The sequence below is a fragment of the Astatotilapia calliptera genome, chromosome 15, assembly GCF_964374335.1.
Source record: "Astatotilapia calliptera chromosome 15, fAstCal68.1, whole genome shotgun sequence".
NCBI lineage: Eukaryota > Metazoa > Chordata > Actinopteri > Cichliformes > Cichlidae > Astatotilapia > Astatotilapia calliptera.
The window spans coordinates 17,067,938-17,089,902 of NC_137436.1; the positions used below are offsets into that span (position 1 = coordinate 17,067,938).

Consider the following 21,965-nt stretch of genomic DNA (forward strand, 5'->3'; position numbering starts at 1 on the left):
AATATTTTCTCCATTAAGAGAGCTGATGATGCATATGGAGAAAGGGTTTACATTAACACATGGGGATTTATTGTCTTTGTGGTTACGATATATGGTTCACTACTGATATTGATTCCTCTAATCTCTCAGCTGAGCTGCTTTAAAGCACATTATGAGGTCAAAAACATCAGGATTTGTCAGGAGGAAGGTGCTCCAAATAGAGCTTTAGGTAGTCGCTGAAATATCTAGCTTTTGAGGGGAGGCCCTGGGAGGAGACGGGTGATGCAATTTCCCAAAGTAGTGTCTGCATCATTGAAATCATGAGATGTTTTGGCCTCTGACTGAGTTCTGTGGCAAGAGCTGAAAACAGTTGAGAGACTCAAAAATGAACACTTCATCATAGGATGGCTGTACATTAAAAAAAACCCTGATTTTTGTTAAAATATTACATTTAATTTATATTTGCATATGCAGAAAAAAATCTGTAAAAAAAAAAAAATTGAAATTGAAACAATGGATGGAATCTAACTCGTGCCATAATGCTAGGAACCTGGTGAATATTAAGAGTTTTATCACAGTGTGTTTCTCTGTAGGATTACATACAGATAAACAAATGGCCCATCATTTAAAAAAACATGGTTTTTGAATCAATGCACCTCTTCAAACAGTAGCTTCATGGTGGCTTTTCAACCTCTGAGCTCTCTTTTAAAGCATGTTCCAGCGGCCCAGATGAATATGGGAAAAATGCATCTGTATAAACAGCCTGTTAAGTAAACAGGTCTGCACTTCAACAGCTGCTAATGTCAGACTGGAAATTAAAGACGTGGGGGGTGGGGGTGGGAAAAGGTGTGTTACACTAAAATAACAGCTCTACAAACACACAAGGACACACCCAAACTGCAGCATGCACAAATGCTCTGTATCCCACTTCCTACCATCTTTTCTTATCACTCTCTCTCTCTCTCTCTCTCTCTCTCTCTCTCACACACACACACACACACACACACACACACACACACACACACACACACACAGTGTTTCTGAGCAGATGCTGGCTGACAGGTTTGAATTCATGCTGGTGAAAAGGTGAGTCAACACCCTCCACTCTTGTCAACACCATTGTGTGTGTGTGTGTGTGTGTGTGTGTGTGTGTGTGTGTGTGTGTGTGTGTGTGTGTGTGTGTGTGTGCGCGCGCGCGCGCGCGCATTGGATGGTGACAACAAAAAATAATCTAGTGGGGAGAGGGGGAGTAATGTTCAGTTTCTTAGACAAACATCTATTGTACGCATAGATTTATGATTTTAAACCAAATAGGATAAAAGCATTAAAAATAAATAGAGGGAGAATTCATTAAAGTGATTAGGAATCAATTAGAACAGCAGACATTAAGATGATAGAATAAGAAAGTGAGGGGAGGGGTAAAAAAGAAGAAGACATGGAATAAAGTCATACACCATCTTTCTAGCAGATGAATGGGTCCCTGTGGGCGAGAGGCATCACTTCTCATCCTAATTACTCTTCAAACACTGACCCAGTATCAGCTCTCATGTTCTACCCGCATTTAACTCTCCAAGCACTAAAATCGTCTTGCAGGAAAAAGTCGGTGTATAAAATTGGAAGTTAATTATCTATAAGACAAAAAAAGGAGAAACTTAATTCACCTTAATTCACCATTAATTTGAAGTGGTTCGATAGTTTGGGTCTCAGAGCTTTGGAAACGGTGAATTTGAAGCACAATTTGCATGCATCATGATTGGTGACTCATCTAAAAAGACTAATGGGAATGCAGTCCTGGGAATACATATTTAATCACAAAGCAACCTTTTGCGTAATGGCCAATATTGTAAATCAGTAGGTCAGCTTATAAGCAAGTGTTGTAATGCAGAGAGACTGTGAAAGCTATAACTCATTGGAATGGCATTTTGAAGTAGCTTTTGTCTGCATATAAATGCAATGCAGCCCATGTAGCTGGTTGTAAGTGCATTAGTCTGTTTCATCTTCTTCACAGCAGCCAGTGAAGACACCGACACCACAACACAACACACAACAAGTCACAACCAGCTCTATAAATGGACGCCAAACATTGTCTTTAAAAACATGATGATGAAAAATAAAATTTTGTCATGACATTCCTCATTAGAACTATTAAAAAATGAATTTACTTAACTACTGTACACAATTGATCTATTTGTCATTAGAAAGCACACCTGCCAGGTGGCCTAGTTCTTCTGTAATACTTCTAATGATTCAGTCATACTACAGTAGAAATAGAACGACCACCTCTCTACGTATTGGTGGTTGCATTGAATTTGATCAGGTTGGTGAAGGTCTGTACATAACTACCATATAATTCATAAACACAGACAGTCTGTCAATAAATTTCAGTTGCAGTCAGTCTGTGCCAATCAACTTATCTGTGACCCATCTGCAATCTGTCTCATTGCAATGGAGGATTCAACTCAGCTGCTTGTCAGCTGGTTATGTTATTCATAAAAGTAAGGCTGCTGAGTGCGTGTCATTTTGTAGTTTAATTGCCATCCTTCAACAACTACCTCACTATTTCTCAGGATTTTTTGAACTGAATCTGAAAAATTGAAGAAATGTTTTTGATAAATAAAAACCTCTCCTGACTGTCTTTTTTTGTTTTTTCCACAAAACGCTTTTTTGGTTCAACCACGGTAAAAGATACTTCAAATTTAGCTGAGGATATTATGATTTGGAAAATGGACTAATTCTTATATAGTGTTTTCTAGTCTCCCCACGCTCTATACAACATGCCTCATTCACCCATTCACAAGCACTTCTAAACTCAAGTGCAAACTAATAAACATTCACACACATTCACACTCCGATGAACGCAGGTTTTAAAATATATCTTGGTGATACTATGACTTCTTTGCTGGAGAAATTATATTAGATGACAGGTGTTCTTATCTTCAACTAACATGTGTAAGGCTGCTGCTCAGATACATTTTAACTCTACAGATTCATATTTTTTGGTATTTTTTCTGTTATCTTTTCCTTACCCTTTGCCTACTGTTTTTCTTTGCTATCAAACTATTTTTGCACTTTTATTGTCACGGTCTGCCAGGGCAAGCTGTGGGGATGTTGGAGAAAGGACCCAAATGCTGGACTAAGTGCAATGAACAGTGCGTTTATTTACAGTGGGGTAATGTACCACACACAATAAATCTCCAATGTGCTCCCTCAACTCCTGTGTTGTGCCTTCTCCTAAGTGCTGGTATTCCGTGCGTCCTGCCGTACTGTGTTCCGCTCTCCTCATGGAGTCTAACTCAACGATCCTGCGCCGGAGGAAGCTCCATCGCTCTGTTAAGTAGCTCCCCCGACGAGCTTGATCAGAAGCAGGTGTGTGAGAACCTAGGCGTGATCAGCAGCTGGCAGGGCCACACCCATCAGGCCTGCAGGTGGCTGTCCAGCCACACCCGCAGACACACACACATACACACACCAGCATGGAACACAAGAGCACAGTGCAGCAAACATACATCCAATACAATAATAATAGTCCACACTGCTCACCATCCCTGAGTCCCAGGAACTGGGTCTGTGACACTTATACCATCTGTTATTTTCTACTTCCTTGTTTTTCAATCTTTCCACACAGCTTCTTTTTCTATCTGTAAACTCTCGTCTCTATCCTGCATCAGGAACTCGTTTATTTATTCATTTACTGGCAATTGGAGTCCTGCGATTCCAGCTCCACCTCCAGCATCTTTAGATAAATGACATTTCCAAAGCCAGATGGACTACAGATACTGAAATAGTCTACCATGAGTTCATCAGTCCTATCAACATTCAGATTTTTCTGTCTCATTGTTGTTCTTGTCATCGTGGAAAGATAAGAAGAATTGTTTAAAAAAAGAAAAGAAGGTTCAAATACACTTAAAAAGCACCGCACATAAATGATCCAATGAAAAAGCAGCTGAGAACAGAGGGTGAATGTGTAGGTCAGATGAATCAAAATACATAAATCAATACACAGACTGATCGATACACATAGGTTCATCTCACTAAAATTATTTTTCTTAGCAGGAAATATCCATTTATAGATCCTTCATCAACATCACCAGTAAATACTTTATTATATAATTATTATATAACAATAAGACACTCAGAGTGAGTTGTATCAAACAATGCAATCTCATTATCCAGTTTCAGGATATTAAGACACGTGCGTCTTCAGTTCCATTCATCCAAATCGGGACAAAATCTATACTGTAGATATCCTCCTGCATCAAATCATCCATAGACCCTTCATACAGATATTCAAACCCAACTTTCTTAGCATCTTGGATAAATCAATAAACCATTCTTCTTAAATAGCCTACAGCAAGAACTCAGACCTACCCAACTGTAGTGTCTAAAACAATATCCAGCCTTTTTCCTGATGATACCACTGTTTTCTTTTCTGGTGGTGAACACATATTGTGCAGTCATCTGCATGTTTACATTTGTCTGCATGTACAGTGCTGTGAAAAAGTATTTCCTTCCTTCTTAAGTTCCTTTTTTTGTATATTTGTTTTGCTTTTGTTGAATGTTTCAGATTAAACAAATCCAAACCTACTGCAGTCAAACATTTGCAATTACTAGGAACAACTCTACATGGCTCTGGAGGAATTTTGTCCCACTTTTCTTTGAGAATTATTGGAATTCAACCATGTCTGAGGGTTTTCAAGCATAAAATTCATGTTTGATTTGAGTCCAGCCAAGATTGCTCCAAAACCTGGTTGTTATTTTTTCATTTGGGTTTTATTGTTTGTTTGTTTCTTTAGTTGCTTGATTTTTTCCATTTAGAGGTGGACTTGCTTTTGTGTTTCAGGTCATGATCTTGCTGTAAAACCCAAATGTGCTTAAGCTTCAGGACATGAACTGATGCTCAGGTACTGTCTTTCAAGATTTTTTGAAAGAGAGCAGAATTCATGGTTCCATCGTGTAAGGCAACTCGTCCTGGTGCTGAAACAGCAAAGCAGTCCCAGACCATCACACCACCACGTTTGACTGATGATAATGTTTTTTATGAAATGCTGTTTAGTTTTATGCCACCTACCGCGGGACTCAAACCTTTCAAAAAGTTCAACAACAAAAGTCTTGGGGGTATATCGAGATATTTCTTGGCAAATGTGAGATCTTTGTGTTCTTTTGGGTGAGCGGTAGTTTTCACCTTGGAACTCTTGGATGCCATTTTTGCCTGGTCTTTTTCTTATTGTTGAATCATGAAATCTGACCTCAAATGAGGTCTGCAGTTCTTTAGATGTTGTTTCTGGATGAGTTGTCGATGTAGGCCAGCCATTCCTGGTAAGGTTTCCACTGTTTCAAGTCCCCTAACCTTAGAAATGGATTCGTAACCCTTTCCTGATACATGTCAGTGACTTTGTTTCTTAGATCTTGACATGGTGTGTTGATTTTTTTAAAGATCTTTTAGCCTACATAACTTTGTTCCATTTAAGTGATTTCTTTCCTTAACATGTTTGAGGCCTGGATGTGGCTGATCTAACTGAACTCAGATTTTCAAAAAAATGTGGTTAATCGCAGTTAATTCATAGGTTAATATTGTAACTAAATGTATGTGTTCTACCAATGTAAACGATTCATTTTAGAAAGGCCACATTTATGACATTTTCTTCTTCCTGCACCTTTTTATTCAAACTTGAATAAAAATAAATGAGTAGAATACACCGCAGATATGAAATTAGGATGCAAAGTAATTTGATAATGCCCACTCAGCATTTAAAAAAGTTCTCAGCCTCCATTAAATATCCTTCACATCTCTGATCACAGAATTTAGTGCTTACTGACAGAGAGAAATTATTTCAGCCAATTTCACCCATTAATTTTTGCATTACAGACACGCTATGGCTAGTAGAGATCATTTTCCATCACTCTCTTCTCATCTTTTTCATCTCCTCATCCCTATAGAGCCACACTTCCGTGGTCACGATAAATAAGTAAAAATGTGCACTAGCTGCCTGCTGGTAAACAATACTGACACGTTCATTTAGCACAGGAGGCGAGATTGCCCTCAGAGTAAATTCATCTCCTTCCCCCTTGTCTTTCATTCAGGTTGGGCTGACATGACATAGTGCATTGATTCCTTACTTACAAACTTACAAAAAATGGCAACCGAGCCTCCTCCCTTATATTTTATGTACAACATTTTGGCATTAACTTATCATGGACAGTTTCATTAGTGGTGTGCTGCTTCTAGACAGCTAGTCCTTCTGGACTAGCATTCAAGGTTCAAGGTTCAAGGTTCAAGGTTCTTTATTTGTCACATGCATAGTTATACAAGTATAACACACAGTGAAATGTAGCCTGACACGCTCCTCGACATGTGCAAAAATTGGGGGGGGGGTGTAGAGGAAGAACATTTTATATATATATATATATATATATATATATATATATATATATATATATATATATATAGTATATACACTGGGTGAATGTGCAGTAGTAGCGGCATTTAGGAGTTAGTGTTTTTTTCCATTATTCTTTATTTATCTATGGTACTTAATGCAGTTGTCAACTTGCAGTGGTGGCTCAGCTGATGTCTTATGTAGTCTCTTCACTTCACACTTCTTTTAAAACCCCATTTCTCACAAAGATGTCCTGCTATTTCTGAAACTATCCTCTCCATAAATTTGATGTGTGTCTTTTCTGATCAGAAGAAACATACTGCAAGCTTGTTCATGAAAAACAATCTCTCACTTTTTTCGCCACCTGTCCAAAAACTTTCCATCTCAGTTCGCAGCAGGAGCCTTCATTTCTAGTGTCATATATCAGAGCAGCAGCTCTTCAAATACATATGACTCCAGCAGCTCCAAGAGGAAATTGCTGCATCACCAGCCAATAGGAATTAACTTCAATTTTAGTATGTAGCATCCTAATTATGCATGATAATTAGTTAAATGTGTGCACCAGCTGCCTGCTGGTAAGTAATGCGGTCACAGCTCATATTCATTTAGAAGAGAGAGCAAGACTGCCTTTGAAATACATTCATTTGTCTTTTAATCAGCTCTGTGTGGCATAAAGTAACTACTGTAGAGGAATAACAATAAACCTCTAAAGCTTTGGGTTATAATCACACCTATAATTATACCACCTATACAGTAAATCTCCATCTCTGATGACACAGACATCAAAAAGAGTAGTAAAAGTAATTTTGTCCTGTTGGAGTTTATGCTGATACTCTGGCTTCCTCCATTTAAAATACATGTAAAAGATGCATACATGTAATACATGTAAAAAGAATAAAGCTAGTTTCAGAACTGGCCTCACTGATTCCAGCCAAATGTAAAAATCTCAGAATCACCTGAAAATAATAAAATTTGCTCCAAAACTCTCACAGATCAGCTGAATGTTCGCTTTATTTTTTATTCAAACTTACTTTCGAGTTTGACAGACAGCAAAGCCAAAAAATCATTTTGCACTGAAGCGCTTAAAAAGCATTCCCCGTCCTACTCTCTCAAGTCTGCAGCACCACCAGCAGCAACCGGTTAAAATTTGTCTAACAAAACCACAAACCACTGTGAGTCAGCAAAAAGATGCTGGAGATTATACTTGCTCTTACCTTTCTGTAAACAATCATGTTGGGCGTGTCATCATCTGGGTCCACGATGCTCATGGACCTCGTGGAGAGCAGAGGTCGAGACGGGGTCGTCTGGGCGATCTCCTTCGGTTCTTCAGCCCCTTCGTCAGGTTCAGACTTCTCCACGGGGCTCGACTGCTGCTGCTCCTCTTCCTTCTCCTTCTCCCCTCCTTCCTCCTGCTGTTGCTGCTGCTGCTGCTGTGCCTCAGCCATCTCTCCCTTACAGTCGCCTTCCCCGTGTGTTAAATTATCCTCTCTTCTTTGTCTTCTCTTCTTTATTTCCAACTGTGCTGTCTCCAGAGTCTAGGGAAAGAAAGAGAGTGAGAAACAAAGTGATAAATTGGACCATAGAACTGAGCATTGGGCTCCAGTCTCCCATGTCTCTCTATTTTCTGGTTTTCTATCAGCAGCCACAGGATGGATGCAATGGAGGCGTCATCAATTCTCCTACTTTTCTCTGTTATCCCTTCTACGCTACTCCCTTCAGACCCGTCATATGAGACTGAAGTTAAAGGAGAATAAAATACATTCTGTTTTTGCTTGATTATTCCAGTCAATCATTTCAGTTTGTGGGACATCATATTTCCTGGCATATAAGAGCGTCACTTGCTTTTTTCCCACAGAGGATGTGATGTCTTGTTTTACAAGGGGAATAAAAATTTGTTTCTTCAGTTAAAATGAGGCATCATGTGTATGAATTAATTCAAATGATGAAAATCAGTCAGATGAATATCTCATTTTGAAAACTAATTTGCACGTTCATTTCCATTCAGAGAAGCAGAAGGATAGCAGCAAGAGTGAAAGGGAAGGTTTACAAGATGGTAGTGGGGCCTGCTATGATGTAGAGTTTGGAGACAGCAGTAGTGACAAAAAGACAGGAGGCCGTGCTGGAGGTGACAGAGTTGAAGATGAATTGTGTTACATGTGACCAAAATGGACAGGATTAGAAATGAGTATATCAGAGGGACAACTCAGGTCGAGCGGCGTGGAAACTCTTTGGAGGATGCTGAAGATGGAGTTGCCAGGCAGGAGTAAAAGAGGAAGAGCACAGATAAGATTCATGGGTGTAGCGAAGGCGGACATGGAGACTGTTGCAAAAATGATTGCACATTATTCCAATAAACCACTCACAAAGTACAGAAACAAATTGCAGCAGGTTAAAGGTTGATTTTAAACCCCATAAAATTGCCCTTTAATTTACTACAGAACAACCGATCACCGAATCATGCACAATACATGCAATATATGCGACTCCACACACACACACACTTGTGACATCCCATTACTCAGACCTGTCTGTGCTCTTCTGACAGCTGTCAAAATATTGTTGTGTGACACTTGAGCTGAGATTAGGTGCAAGAAGGAGAAGGTTCAAAGTCAGATAGGGGGCAAACAGCTGGAAAGAGAAATGAAACACACTTGACACCCTGGTTTCTATATGAGGGCTCCATCTATGCATCCTCTTTTCCTCTGTGCTCATCAGTGCCAGAAGATTTTATCCCAAACGTAACTGGGACCAGATGCCTTTCCATTTAGTCCATTGTAAAAGAAATAATAGCTTCTGACTGATTCATCTGCAGACAGCTAGTCTCTTTGCTGGTTGCAACACAGTGAATGTGCAAAATGACGTTACACAGGCCTGGAAATCTAAACAATTCTGCACTCGATTAAATGAGTCTGGTTGCAAACCGCGCAATGAAAATGCAAAACAAATCTAATCTATAGGAAATGTTATGATAGCAAGCTCTTCCTTGTGTTGGAGATAACTGAATCCTTACAACAATATACCTGGAAGCTGCCAAATATGCACTCATGATAATGGAAACACACTCCATTATTTCATTTCAGTTTAATTTATTCATTTCTTTTGCAATGCAAACCAGAAGAGTTTGCACATAATCTCAGTGAGATGGAGTTTTCCTGGAAACATTTATCTGAGAAAATATTTGTGGAAGAAATTATAGACTTTAGGTGTATGACTGGAAGATGATTCTGCTCAGAGAAAAGCTGTTTTTTCCACTTTGTGTTTCCACTCAGTAAAATCTTTAAAAAAAAAGACCATCACACTCACCACTAAATATAAAGAACTGAAATGTGAATGAAGGCCTGATGCAGGTTATCAAAGCAAAATGTCTTCCTAGAACTTCAGCCAAATGTTGGCAAAGAGTTTTTAACTCATTCACTGCCAGCCATTGGCAGTGAATGAGTTAAACCCATTGACTCATTCACTGCAATTGACGGCTATAGACGTCAATTGCAGTGAATGAGTTAATAGTGTCCACCTGTGCTTCATAAACCATGTGTACATGGGAAATTTAGTTCACATGTGTAGTTCCCAAAAGCTAGCATGAATGGTGAGAAGGAGAGCAAAATTAAGTTCTTTTTTCTTTACCTGGGAATTCACTGTAAGAAACAGTGTTTTTAGTCATTTAAATCTTTATCTATTGCTTATTTACTTTGGTGCAGTATGAATGGGCAGAGGAAAACTAGCAAAACTTGAAAATACAGTTAAAAGTGAAGTCACATTTTCTAAAACTGTCCACAGGCTCAGACTGGAGTCATTGCTGGGCCAATTCTAGTCCCGGGCCTCATGTTTGACACCCCTGCTGTAGGAAAAAAAATCAAATTGATCTAATTTAATCAATTTGTAAATATTAACCGTGTAAGCATGTTTTCAGCTGAAAGAATAAAGGTATCAGAGCTGAAATTTGACACAGAATCAGTGTGGGTGCCTGCATCCGCAGTATCATCATCGTGAGCATCATGTGTTGATATGCTATTTCGATCGTGCATAATCTCGTATTCTGAAGCAAAATTAGAAGTTAAAGAACTTCCACAAAGCAATTTCTGCTTCATGCCCAAAGAGTGAAAAGAGAAAGGAAGCAAAATGAGAGCAGACTTGAGCATGATTGGTTGTAGGATGATTGGGTTTGGCATGTTGGGAAACATCCACAGATCTGAAGACAAGATCAATACCACTCTCATATCTATATGGAAACTGCGAAGCTTCAGCCAGAGGCTAGTGTAGCTTAGCTTATCTCAGAAACAGGTGCACCTAGGTTGTGTATTATATTTAGTTCATGTATTACTCATAAAGCCGTTTACAAAGACACATAGTGGTAGCACATCTTCTTCCGTGCAAGCAAGCTAAACATTAAATAATAAGAATCGAACTAAAGTTAAGAAAGTGGTTTTGACTGGGTTAAGAGTAAATGGCAGTTTTGTGTCATCTGAAGTGAATTTAATGTCCTTTTTAAGTCGACGCTCTCATTAACCAGCTGTTTGTGTGTGTCTGAATGTGTGAGAGGATATACTGCACAAAGTGTCCATGTGTCCACGAGCTTTCTGGTGCTGAAGAAAAGACAGGGACACCGTCTGCTTAACTGCTACTCCAAACCAGCAGTCAATGCTTAGAAGTGATGCCTGGTTTGTTTCTCTGAACTGCTCAAGTTTAAACTCCCATCTTCTTTCCATCCTGCTCCTGGAATGTCGTAAAGTTGCGTAGGCTGGGATCAATACCTCCAACATTCGCTCTAACTCTGGATTTTGCAAAGAAATGAAATGTTCAGGTTGAACATTCACATGAGATCATCCTCTATCGCACAGTTATTTAATTAATGGTTCACAGAGGAGCCTCACCCCTGTTGATAGAGATGCTCTAGTTGGCCTAATTGCTTTAAAGAACTTCCAGAGTCAGCTTTGGTCACCTTGAAAGCCTCTGATGTAATGCCTAATCTATTTATCCAAAATTAGATGAACGTGAGGATGAAGAAGATATAAAGGGACCACACGCGTCTCATTTTATGAAACGCAAACAACATGTTTTTACAGAAGAATTAAAATCTTCCTATGTTAAGCCCTCAAACTCCTTCAGAACCGCCAGCTCAGGAAACTCCTTCCTGTGGTGTTTACGAGGCTTCAATCGATGTGCTGTGATGTCTTCGTGAGAGCCTGTAGGTGTAGAGTCCTTTGTTTGTTCGCCGCTCGTGTTAGCTACGTACAATTACAAGTGAAGCACAGTTTTTTAAACTTCACTTAAGCTTTATCTTTCTTCTTCTTAAATGCAAAAGACTAACAAGCACGCTTGAATTTCAGCTGATGTCTTCACCAGCTCAGCGTTCAGCTCTACATAATTGGAACAAATCAAGCGCTGCCACAGAAATGATACTCGATTGCAAGAAAATGAACACTGAGGAAGGCATCAGTCAAAACATTTGTGCTCGCTCCTCTTTTGCACTACAAAGGAATAACAACAGTGAAAGTGTTGTGATGTAATTTGAAGTCACTGAAGAAGAAAAAATAAAATAAAATAAAAATAGGCCCCAGGTTTCAGGAAATTAAATGACTGAAAGAAACGCATGACATTTATTTTTATACTTGTCGCAGATTAATACTCTAAATTATTCTGATTACATTTAGAGGTGAACATTTATTTAACCACCCCCCTTTCCTTTAAAACACGCTGCGATGACAGGAAGTGGATGCGGTGAGTGAGCTCTCTTGCTGTGTCTAAAGTCTGCGCTATCCTTTTCCCTCTGGACCCTCCACAGTGCAACGCACACCCAGCGTTTGCTTCACCTTCCATCGAAAACCACCCCAGGGAGGGCTGCATGAGGATGTCTGGCTATTTTACACAAAAGCCTGGCTACAAATATAAGGGACACCACCAGTTTAGAAGCCATTCAACCTTATAAAGAGTCAAATGTGTGGAGTTGTGTGTGTGGTTTATCAGGCAGACTGCATTTAACAGCATATATCACACAGTAATGGTTCATTCACATCTTGTTTAAGATACGAAACATATTAAGAGCTTCTGTATATTAATGGTACAGTACTGTATCTTTTTCTTGTGTGATCATGTAAATTCAAGTTCAAATCCTTGATTGTTTTTTCACGTGTGATCTAGTTACCAGGTTTTGTGTAGCAGAAAGCTGTGCTGAGGTTTAGACAGCAATGAGTGAGACTACCATAGAAATTCGCCAGTCTTCACCTTGGGTGGTTGATACAATTTTGAGCAGGTCAGGAATACTGTAACCTTGTGAGGCAAGAAGTGAATACCAAGCTGCAAACACAGTTTAAGCATAACAGGAAACTGAATTCAGAGTACACAGAGGAGGACACCCACAGGTAATTTTAGGGTAATAAACTGTTTATGTTCTAATACTGTTCCTCTTTATATTACTGTAGTAGCACTAATATGATCGGAAAATCTCATCCACACTACCGACAATATGATGTCATAAAGCTTAAAGCACAGTATTCTTAATTACTGTAAATCCAGCTGCCAACTGGGTCATTCCAACACAAATCTTCACATTTTTTAGAACATTTTCTGCTCACTCGTTCTTTTTTCCCACTTTTTTTTGTTAGATATTCATGTTCAAGGGTTGTCTCAGATTTTCAAAGTGTGAAAAAAGCAGGTAATAATAAAAAAATTTATTTTATATAAAAAGCTACAAACTTTGGACATAAAATTTTTAGCCAAATTGGAGATAGGCGAGCAGAGAGCCCACAGTGATTTGAGACTGAATGACCTTTAACGGTGAAATTACAGTGTAGCGTTCATTGAAATGAATCTAATAAAGTATTGTGCCACACCTCTTAATCTCTGAATTCAGGTGTTTTCAGCTCCATTCCCATAGCTGTATGAAATCGAGCACCTGCCCATGCAGTTGATTAAAAGTTGGTTCCAAGGTCTCAGTAACATTGAGCAGCAGTTTCTTAACTGCTAACCTAACTGGGGGTCATATAAGTGCTGGATCGTGCTTGATAAGAGTTCAGCAGCTACAACAAAGCTAGGCTAGACTATTAAGCCCCAAATCCACAGCTAGGATCAACTTTAGAATCACCATTTAACCCGTCACTGGACTGTAGGCAGAAAGATCTTGGAGGCTCCGAGAGAACATGCAAACCCCACAAAGAAAGGCCAGAGCCTCGTCCAAAATCTTCTATCACTTGGGAATTTATTTTTAGAACAATGTAGGAGTGAGTACCTGGTCACAATATAAAAACTTCTATGCTTTGTGAGGCTGCGACAAATCAGTCACAAGCGTTTTACTGATATAAGCCACTGGTGCTGGCCGATAAGGCCAAAGCTGGCACTTGTTTATCTTTTTCAGTTCATCCTCGACCTTTAAAGATCTTTGATTTTCTTCAAAATCCCCATCATGCAAACAAATTTTTGCATGATGGGGACGTCAAAACTTGTGCATCCACATTTGACCATGAAGTCAATCAGGTAAACAATGCTCTGACAGTCCACAGATAACTAAATCAAGATAACGTGTAATTATGCAGCATTAATATAAATATCAGTATCACTGCTTAATAGCCAGAACCGGGCTCAAATCGTCATCTGTCTTAATGTGGGGAGAGCTTAAGTTTGATGGATGATGGTCGTGCATGTCTGCATACCAACAGTGACATAGATCTCTCTCTCGGTCTCACTCCGACCTCTTTCTGTGGTCTCTCTATCCTCTCAGAACCGCTTCACCCCCTAGCACACACACCCAGCACTCTGCAGCCTAATTTACACGACACAGTCCGCAACAACCAGCAGCACGCATTTTTACGCGCGTACTTTACCCTACACACACACACACACCACACCTCTCTCACTATCTTCCACACAAATTTCCGTGCGCATCCCAACAGATGCACAGAGGACGAAAACGCGCAAATTGATTTCAAACATGCACTTGTGCACTTCAAGTGTCCCCGAGAGATCACCTGAGGTCTCTTTAATCCCAGGTGGGAAAAACTGCATCCTCCGTGTCACCCTCCGAAATATTAATTACTCCAACAACAGCCAAGCAACACCTCAAGCACAGCAAACTGAGAACACCGCTGCAATGACAAATAACAGAGGCTTTACCAGTAGGAGCGTTAAAAGCGCACGCAACAACATTTCAGTTTTCTTTTATGCATCTTTCACCACTAATAATACCGCCACTCGTATTCGCTCTGCTCCAGCCTCTCCCCCTTCTCCCCGTCCCTTACCTCTGCAGCCGGCTTATCTCTCTCTCGGAGCTCAGGAGCCAAGAAGCAGCTTCACCGACCGACCCATCAAACCGCCGCACAGTGGAGAGAGAGAGAGAGAGCGCGCGAGAGAGGAAGAGAGAGACCGTGTTTGGAATATGGGAATCATTATACTGCAACAGTTCAGATAGTAGGTGTACTCATTTAATATCGCACCTATGGTATTCCAGGGCAATCCCAAACTTGCACGAATTTGGGATTTTAGGAGTTTACGCAGAGTGTGCATCTCTCTATTGTGTGTGATTGTCAATCCCCCCTCCGATGAAGGTTCACCAACAAATTAGGTGGTTGTTTTTTTTTTTCAGGATCAGGGGAATGTTGTGGTTATGGTCATGGTTAGGTTGGGTTTGTAGGATAGAGGAAAAGCCAGCTTTACATCTGTGTAGGCACCACTTATCCTGAAGATTAACAAATACTGTTAACTCAATATTTGATATGTTCACGTACTGGCTCTGTTATCTGCACTGTTATCAAATAAATATTGGCTGTAAACAATTTTTAGATTATTGTATTGTATACTGTTTGTATTCATAATTTACACGGTGTCACATAAAGTGTCCAGTCAAGCTAGTCATATTCATATGTTCCATTATCATAAGTTGTGAATTTTCCCTGCAGGGTCTTATGGTTTTACACAATAATACTTGACCCTCTGTCTGCAGACACAGGTCCCTGTGCTGCTGTTTCCCCTCTTTGCCTTAAAATCCATTGATGTCATAATGCCCACACAGGATATGAGAAGATTTGACTGCAAAACCAGGAAATTGTATGTGAGAAAACAACATACATGCAGACAAAGAAGGTACGTTTTCCAAACAACTGTACTCACACTGTTCATAATTATCCTGATAATACAGCCTGAAATGACTATAAAATGAATATGGACACAACTTTATGGAAAAAATGCATGATAGAATAGAAGTTTCAAAATAAAATGAAAACAAATTAGAATTGGATAAATGGAAGAAAATGGATGCTAGAGGTTGTACCTGGAAATGGAAGGCAGCTAGTTGAACATTTACAGAAAGATTAAAGATCCACCAGGACCTCCATGAATCATGTTTGTGGACTGTAGGAGAATTCAGCGCCGCTAAAAACAGTCATGTTTATGTTTTGAATTAATCTGACTCCTGAGTGGTGTTTGCCAGACATGAAGAACCATCATCTTCCAGTGTGTTTGCACATTTCTTTCTCCAGATGAATAATATTTAAATTTGAACCACCTCATCCAATTTCTCTCTTGCTTTCTCTGCTTATTTATGCTGTTTTGAAGCTCGCTGTTCCACCGCCACTGCCATCGCCTTGTCAGTGGCCGTCTCAAGATAACAATTAGTTAAATGAAGAGAAAGGAGGCTTTGTTGGATAAGAAAATTAGCCTGTTGTCATGGGGAAAACAACTAAGAGAATAGGGAAAAATGCACTAATCAGGCACAAGATTTAAAAAACCACCTGCTTAATTTTGCCAAGGTCCCACCTTGTGTGGTCTGTAAGGGTTGGACGGGGGGAGGGGAACCAAGACGTTGACAGCAGATCATTTGAATTCTGTGGTTTCACAGGTAAAGCATTGTTAGATATAATCCAACGGATGCTCAATCCAGTTTAAATATGTGGATTTGGTATTCTGGTTGAACATCCTGGTCTCTTTGCTGGGTTCCTTGAGCTGTTCCTGAGCAGTTTTTGCATTGCTGGGGAGATCGCTGCTATTGTGCAGGGGTGGCAAGTGACAAATTAACATCCGCATGGATGCCAGGATCCAATATATCCCAGCGTAACCTTGCACTATAATGAGATAATCACTGTTATTTTCTTCAGTTATCAGTAGTTTTAAGTTTTCAGATGATTGGTAGATATTTATAACTCTTCTCAGTGCTTTTGTAGCTTTGAATTTTAAATGCACGGAGAGGCACTTTCTGAAATAAATGCACCCACAAGCTTGCTAATATCCCCTACATGGGAAATTATCTGAAATACTCACTCCCTCTCTTAAGTCTTTTTCTTTCTTTTTTGCTCTTCGAGCCTTCCCCATACTCACCCCCGTTCCCCATCTTTCTTAGTGTAATCGCTCCTAATTTCTCATCTTCAACATATGCAAGGCCAACAGCTTCAAACCAGCGAGCTGCAAGCCCAGCAGATAAACTCTTAGCTGATGGGGACTCTCGGCCAAGCACTGAGGCACATCAAAGGCCCTGATGCAATGATGGACTAAGGGAGGAAACTGGGTGCTTACTACAGCCAGCAGAGGTTTCTTCGCTTTGTGTGCATGTGTGTGTGTGTGTGCATCCCAGTCTCACATGAAACGTGTCAACAGACAGCAAGTTTACCATTTACTGTAATTCAGGCTACGTTTTCTCACAGCCGGTGGTGGCGACTAAAAATATTTGCTGTCCTAATTCAATAAGCCATTACTGGGACAGAGAGTGAGGGGGACCACATGCTTCAAAAGCCAGCGGTTTCCCTCTCCTTTTTTTTCTTTCTCGCTTTTATCCGCTGTTTACTGTACAAATGGAAAAATGGACGTCAATAAGCTCGTAAAATCAATACGTGCACTTACAAGCTAAATGCCGTCAAAAACAGCATTGATACTAATGGCCCCATCTGTTCGTGCGGATACACACTCGAACACATCTTCTCATGGTTGGAAACTATAGCCTCCACTCTGGACCGACTGAATTATTGAGCAACAGGAAGCAGGAAGAAAAGATCCCACTGGAGCATATCTGTGTGTGTGCTGATAAGTGGTTTAGGAAGGGATGCCCTATTTTATGTGCTCGTTTATTGCAGTACATCGTCACATGTACACACGTGTATACACACATACATACCCATGTATACACTGATCAATAAGCTGCTAAACTTACAGAAATTCTATTTTTTCCATGGCAAAAGTATGTAACTGTATACAATACAAGATATTATTTTAAACTGGATAAGTGCTCTGTGCACTCTTCAGAAATTATAGTGATTTTGTTTTAAATATAGTGGCTTGCAAAAGTATTCGGCCCCCTTGAACTTTCCCACATTTTGTCACATTACAGCCACAAACATGAATCGGTTTTATTGGAATTCCACGTGAAAGAGCAACACAAAGTGGTGTACACGTGAGAAGCGGAACGAAAATCATACATGATTCGGTTATTTATTTTTACAAATAAATAACTGAAAAGTGGGGTGTGCGTAATTATTCAGCCCCCTGAGTCAATACTTTGTAGAACCACCTTTTGCTGCAGTTACAGCTGCCAGTCTTTTAGGGTATGTCTCTACCAGCTTTGCACATCTACAGACTGAAATCCTTGCCCATTCTTCTTTGCAAAACAGCTCCAGCTCAGTCAGATTAGATGGACAGCGTTTGTAAACAGCAGTTTTCAGATCTTGCCACAGATTCTCGTTTGGATTTAGATCTGGACTTTGACTGGGCCATTCTAACACATGGATATGTTTTGTTTTAAACCATTCCATTGTTGCCCTGGCTTTATGTTTAGGGTCGTTGTCCTGCTGGAAGGTGAACCTCGGCCCCAGTCTCAAGTCTTTTGCAGACTCCAAGAGGTTTTCTTCCAAGAAATGGCTCCATCCATCTTCCCATCAACTCTGACCAGCTTCCTTGTCCCTGCTGAAGAGAAGCACCCCCACACAGCAAAATCTCTAGTGTTAAATTAACACTGGAGAGTGTCTATATGGGTCCACACCTCTGAGTGTTAAATACAACACTGTTGAGTGTTAAATTAACACTTTTCACAGTGTTATATGTTTAAAAGTAACCTAGTCAGTTTTGAAGATTAACAATGGCTGACACTGAGCAGTGCTGATTTTCTAACACTGGAATATTTCTAACATTTTGAGTTATTTTCCAGTGTTAGAAAATCAGCACTGCTCAGTGTCAGCCATTGTTAATCTTCAAAACTGACTAGGTTACTTTTAAACATATAACACTGTGAAAAGTGTTAATTTAACACTCAACAGTGTTGTATTTAACACTCAGAGGTGTGGACCCATATAGACACTCTCCAGTGTTAATTTAACACTGGAGATTTTGCTGTGCAGAGCATGATGCTGCCACCACCATATTTGACAGTGGGGACGGTGTGTTCAGAGTGATGTGCAGTGTTAGTTTTCCGCCACACATAGCATTTTGGCCAAAAAGTTCCATTTTGGTCTCATCTGACCAGAGCACCTTCTTCCACATGTTTGCTGTGTCCCCCACATGGCTTGTGGCAAACTGCAAACGGGACTTCTTATGGTTTTCTGTTAACAATGACTTTCTTCTTGCCACTCTTCCATAAAGGCCAACTTTGTGCAGTGCACGACTAATAGTTGTCCTATGGACAGATTCCCCCACCTGAGCTGTAGATCTCTGCAGCTCGTCCAGAGTCACCATGGGCCTCTTGGCTGCATTTCCGATCAGCGCTCTCCTTGTTCGGCCTGTGAGTTTAGGTGGACGGCCTTGTCTTGGTAGGTTTATACTTGTGCCATACTCCTTTCATTTCTGAATGATTGATTGAACAGTGCTCCGTGGGATTTTCAAGGTTGGGAAATCTTTTTGTAGCCTAAGCCTGCTTTAGGTTTCTCAATAACTTTATCCCTGACCTGTCTGGTGTGTTCTTTGGACTTCATGCTGTCGTTGCTCCCAAATTTCTCTTAGACAACCTCTGACACGTCATAGAGCAGCTGTATTTGTACTGACATTAGATTACACACAGGTGCACTCTATTTAGTCATTAGCACTCATCAGGCAATGTCTATGGGCAACTGACTGCACTCAGACCAAAGGGGGCTGAATAATTACGCACACCCCACTTTGCAGTTATTTATTTGTAAAAAATGTTTGGAATCATGTATGATTTTCGTTCCACTTCTCACGTGTACACTACTTTGTATTGGTCTTTCACGTGGAATTCCAATAAAATTGATTCATGTTTGTGGCTGTAATGTGACAAAATGTGGGAAAGTTCAAGGGGGCCGAATACTTTCGCAAACCACTGTAAATAAGGCACAAGTAAATTAAAAGATAAGGTAAACTCGCTCAGAATTCTGACTATCCTTGGAATCTTGACCTTTAAAATATTAATCTCAATATTCTGAAATTCTGATCCACAACCATCAACACCCAGAATTCTAACTTTATTCTCTTTAAATTTGACTTTTAGAATTTTGACAGTCAGATTTATGATGAGAAAATCAGAAGTCTGAGAAAAACATGGAGCAAAATTCTGAGAATTTAGTAAGAATTACAAGTAAAATAATGAGAATTCAGAGAAAAAGTGAAATTCCTGAGAAAAAATCGAATTCTGGGATTAAAAAAAGAAAAGGAAATTCTCTCCAAGGAGAAACGAGGAGAAACTTAATTCTGAGAATTAGGCAGAATTCCAAGTAAAATAGTGAGAATTCTGCGAAAAAAAAAAGAATTCAAGGGGCAAAGTGATGAGATTAGAGAGATTAGTGAGAATTCCAAGCAGATTTACGAGAAAAAAAATTCAGAATTTAAAATCAAAATCAAATTCTAAAAATCTGAGATTAATCTCAGAATTCTCACAAAAAGGTTATAAAAAAACATCAAATTATTCCTGTTATTAATGGTAACGTCATAAATCTGAGCAATAATCTGAATTCTGAGAGAGAAAAAAAAGTCATGATCCCAAACTTTTTCTATCGTTTTCTACAAAAGGGGACGATTCCTGTCGATGCAAAAATAAGTCAGGTTGGGTAGTCTATGAGAACATGACCCCACCTGTCACTTAATCTATAACCTTAAATCTAATCTGATCTGAATCTATGAATTTCTAATGAGTGTTTTGTTCTATATATTGTGTGTTTTATTAGCTAAACCCAGTGGGTAACAGATGAGGAACATACAAACATACATAAACTAAAATCATGATATTATCATCCTATCTATTTATTTATTATAGTGACACACCATTCCTTTCTATGACATTCCCTTTTCCCTAATTCATATGATTATGGGACTTGAATAAAATATTTATATACTCCATATAGATGTTGCCACTCACAGAGCCCTAAGCAATGTTTATGTTTCACTGAGAGCGGTCCACTCGTCTAGGAGGAGCTAGAGAACATACAAACATAAATACATATGATCATTATAGCATGGTGATAAGTGGTTTCAAAAAGCCAAAAATGCTTCTCGAGGCTTTTCACAGGAATTTCAAAACCATAATAGCTACTTCCATATTTTATAGTCTATGAATACTGCATGCAGGGAGGTAAGGGTAGCCTGGAGGTCTTGAGCAGGCATGTCATGGTCTGGGCAGACTGTCTTTTTCTACCCCCCTTTCTTCCTCTCTCTACCAGCCTACACTGTCTGTGCTTTCTCTCTCATCTCTCCTTTTCTCACCTACAGGTGGAGCTGGTTCTGAGGTCTTCTTTGCTCAGTCTTCGGGCTTCATCAGTCGCACCTTTTCCTCGTTTCTCATACTGCTGTTGATTTAATGACCGACTCTCACGTCCATTCTCCACCAGATTGTTCTCCAGCTCTGACTTGTAATTTAATATTTGCTTTAAGCACCCTGGCTCTCAAACTCTGGATATAGAAGAATCTCCCCACGGTTTACCCGTCATCCTCGACGCCCAGCTTCACCTGTAAATTGGGCGTTCAGCCTGCCAATACCACTCACCTGTCTGACCACTTTCTCCACTTGGTGAATTTAACTGCTTGTACCTTCTTCAACTAACCAATCAAATAAAAGTGGTTCGACCCACATCACTGTTTTGAGAACTCGTGTTTTGAACGCTCAAGCTTGGCATTAGCATTTAACAGGACATAAGCACGAAGCGAGTCTGAACAAGGACGCTGGGCTCTGGCACAGTTGAGGCACAGCAACTTGTCCATCACAATGTTGCCACACTGTAAAGCATATCCTACTTTATTTGTGTGTTGTCGTTGTTGTTTTTCAGTGGGACCCTATTTTTGAAATTACAAACATGTTGCATGAAATGAGATTTGAAATTATCGTTTGAGGTCACGATCCCAGTGAGAAGTAAGGTTGTTTTCTAACAGTCTCCAATGCAGTTAGACTTCTTACTGCAACCCCAGGTTCGCCGCGGCTTTACTTTTCAGACCTGAAGGCCATGTTTCTCTTTTATATGCAGAAGTTACTGCTTTAATCAACAGCGCACCACTATTATTCCAAAAGCCCAGTAATATTAAAACACTAGTGAACTGTCTCAGGTATGAACAGTCATGGTTGGAGATTAACTTTTGCTCAGTTTAACAGAAATTATTTTTATCAGGGGAACCCGGTGTGTTCGATGGGTACGACAGTGCTATTGGTCCTTTCGTCCAATTGGATGACAATAAGAGACGAAACGTGATTCTCATGAACGT

The 21,965-nt window shown here is 39.8% G+C and overlaps 1 protein-coding gene and 1 long non-coding RNA gene across 2 annotated transcripts in view; one reads left to right on the plus strand and one right to left on the minus strand.

Annotated features, from left to right (window-relative positions):
• rgs6 (regulator of G protein signaling 6) overlaps positions 1-14,660 on the minus strand; it is a 102,307-nt gene extending 87,647 nt beyond the window's left edge. Inside the window, exons 1-2 of the mRNA XM_026194245.2 lie at positions 14,588-14,660; positions 7,571-7,891 (exon numbers count right to left, since the gene is read on the minus strand). Coding sequence (XP_026050030.1) covers positions 7,571-7,801 — 231 coding nt within the window. The 5' untranslated portion in view covers positions 7,802-7,891; positions 14,588-14,660. The remainder of the gene's footprint in view (positions 1-7,570; positions 7,892-14,587) is intronic.
• Positions 14,627-21,341, plus strand: LOC113037305 (uncharacterized). Its single transcript, XR_003274612.2, has 3 exons — positions 14,627-14,756; positions 15,289-15,428; positions 20,982-21,341. It is a non-coding gene; the product is annotated as an uncharacterized LOC113037305 (long non-coding RNA).
• Positions 21,342-21,965: the final 624 nt, after the last annotated feature.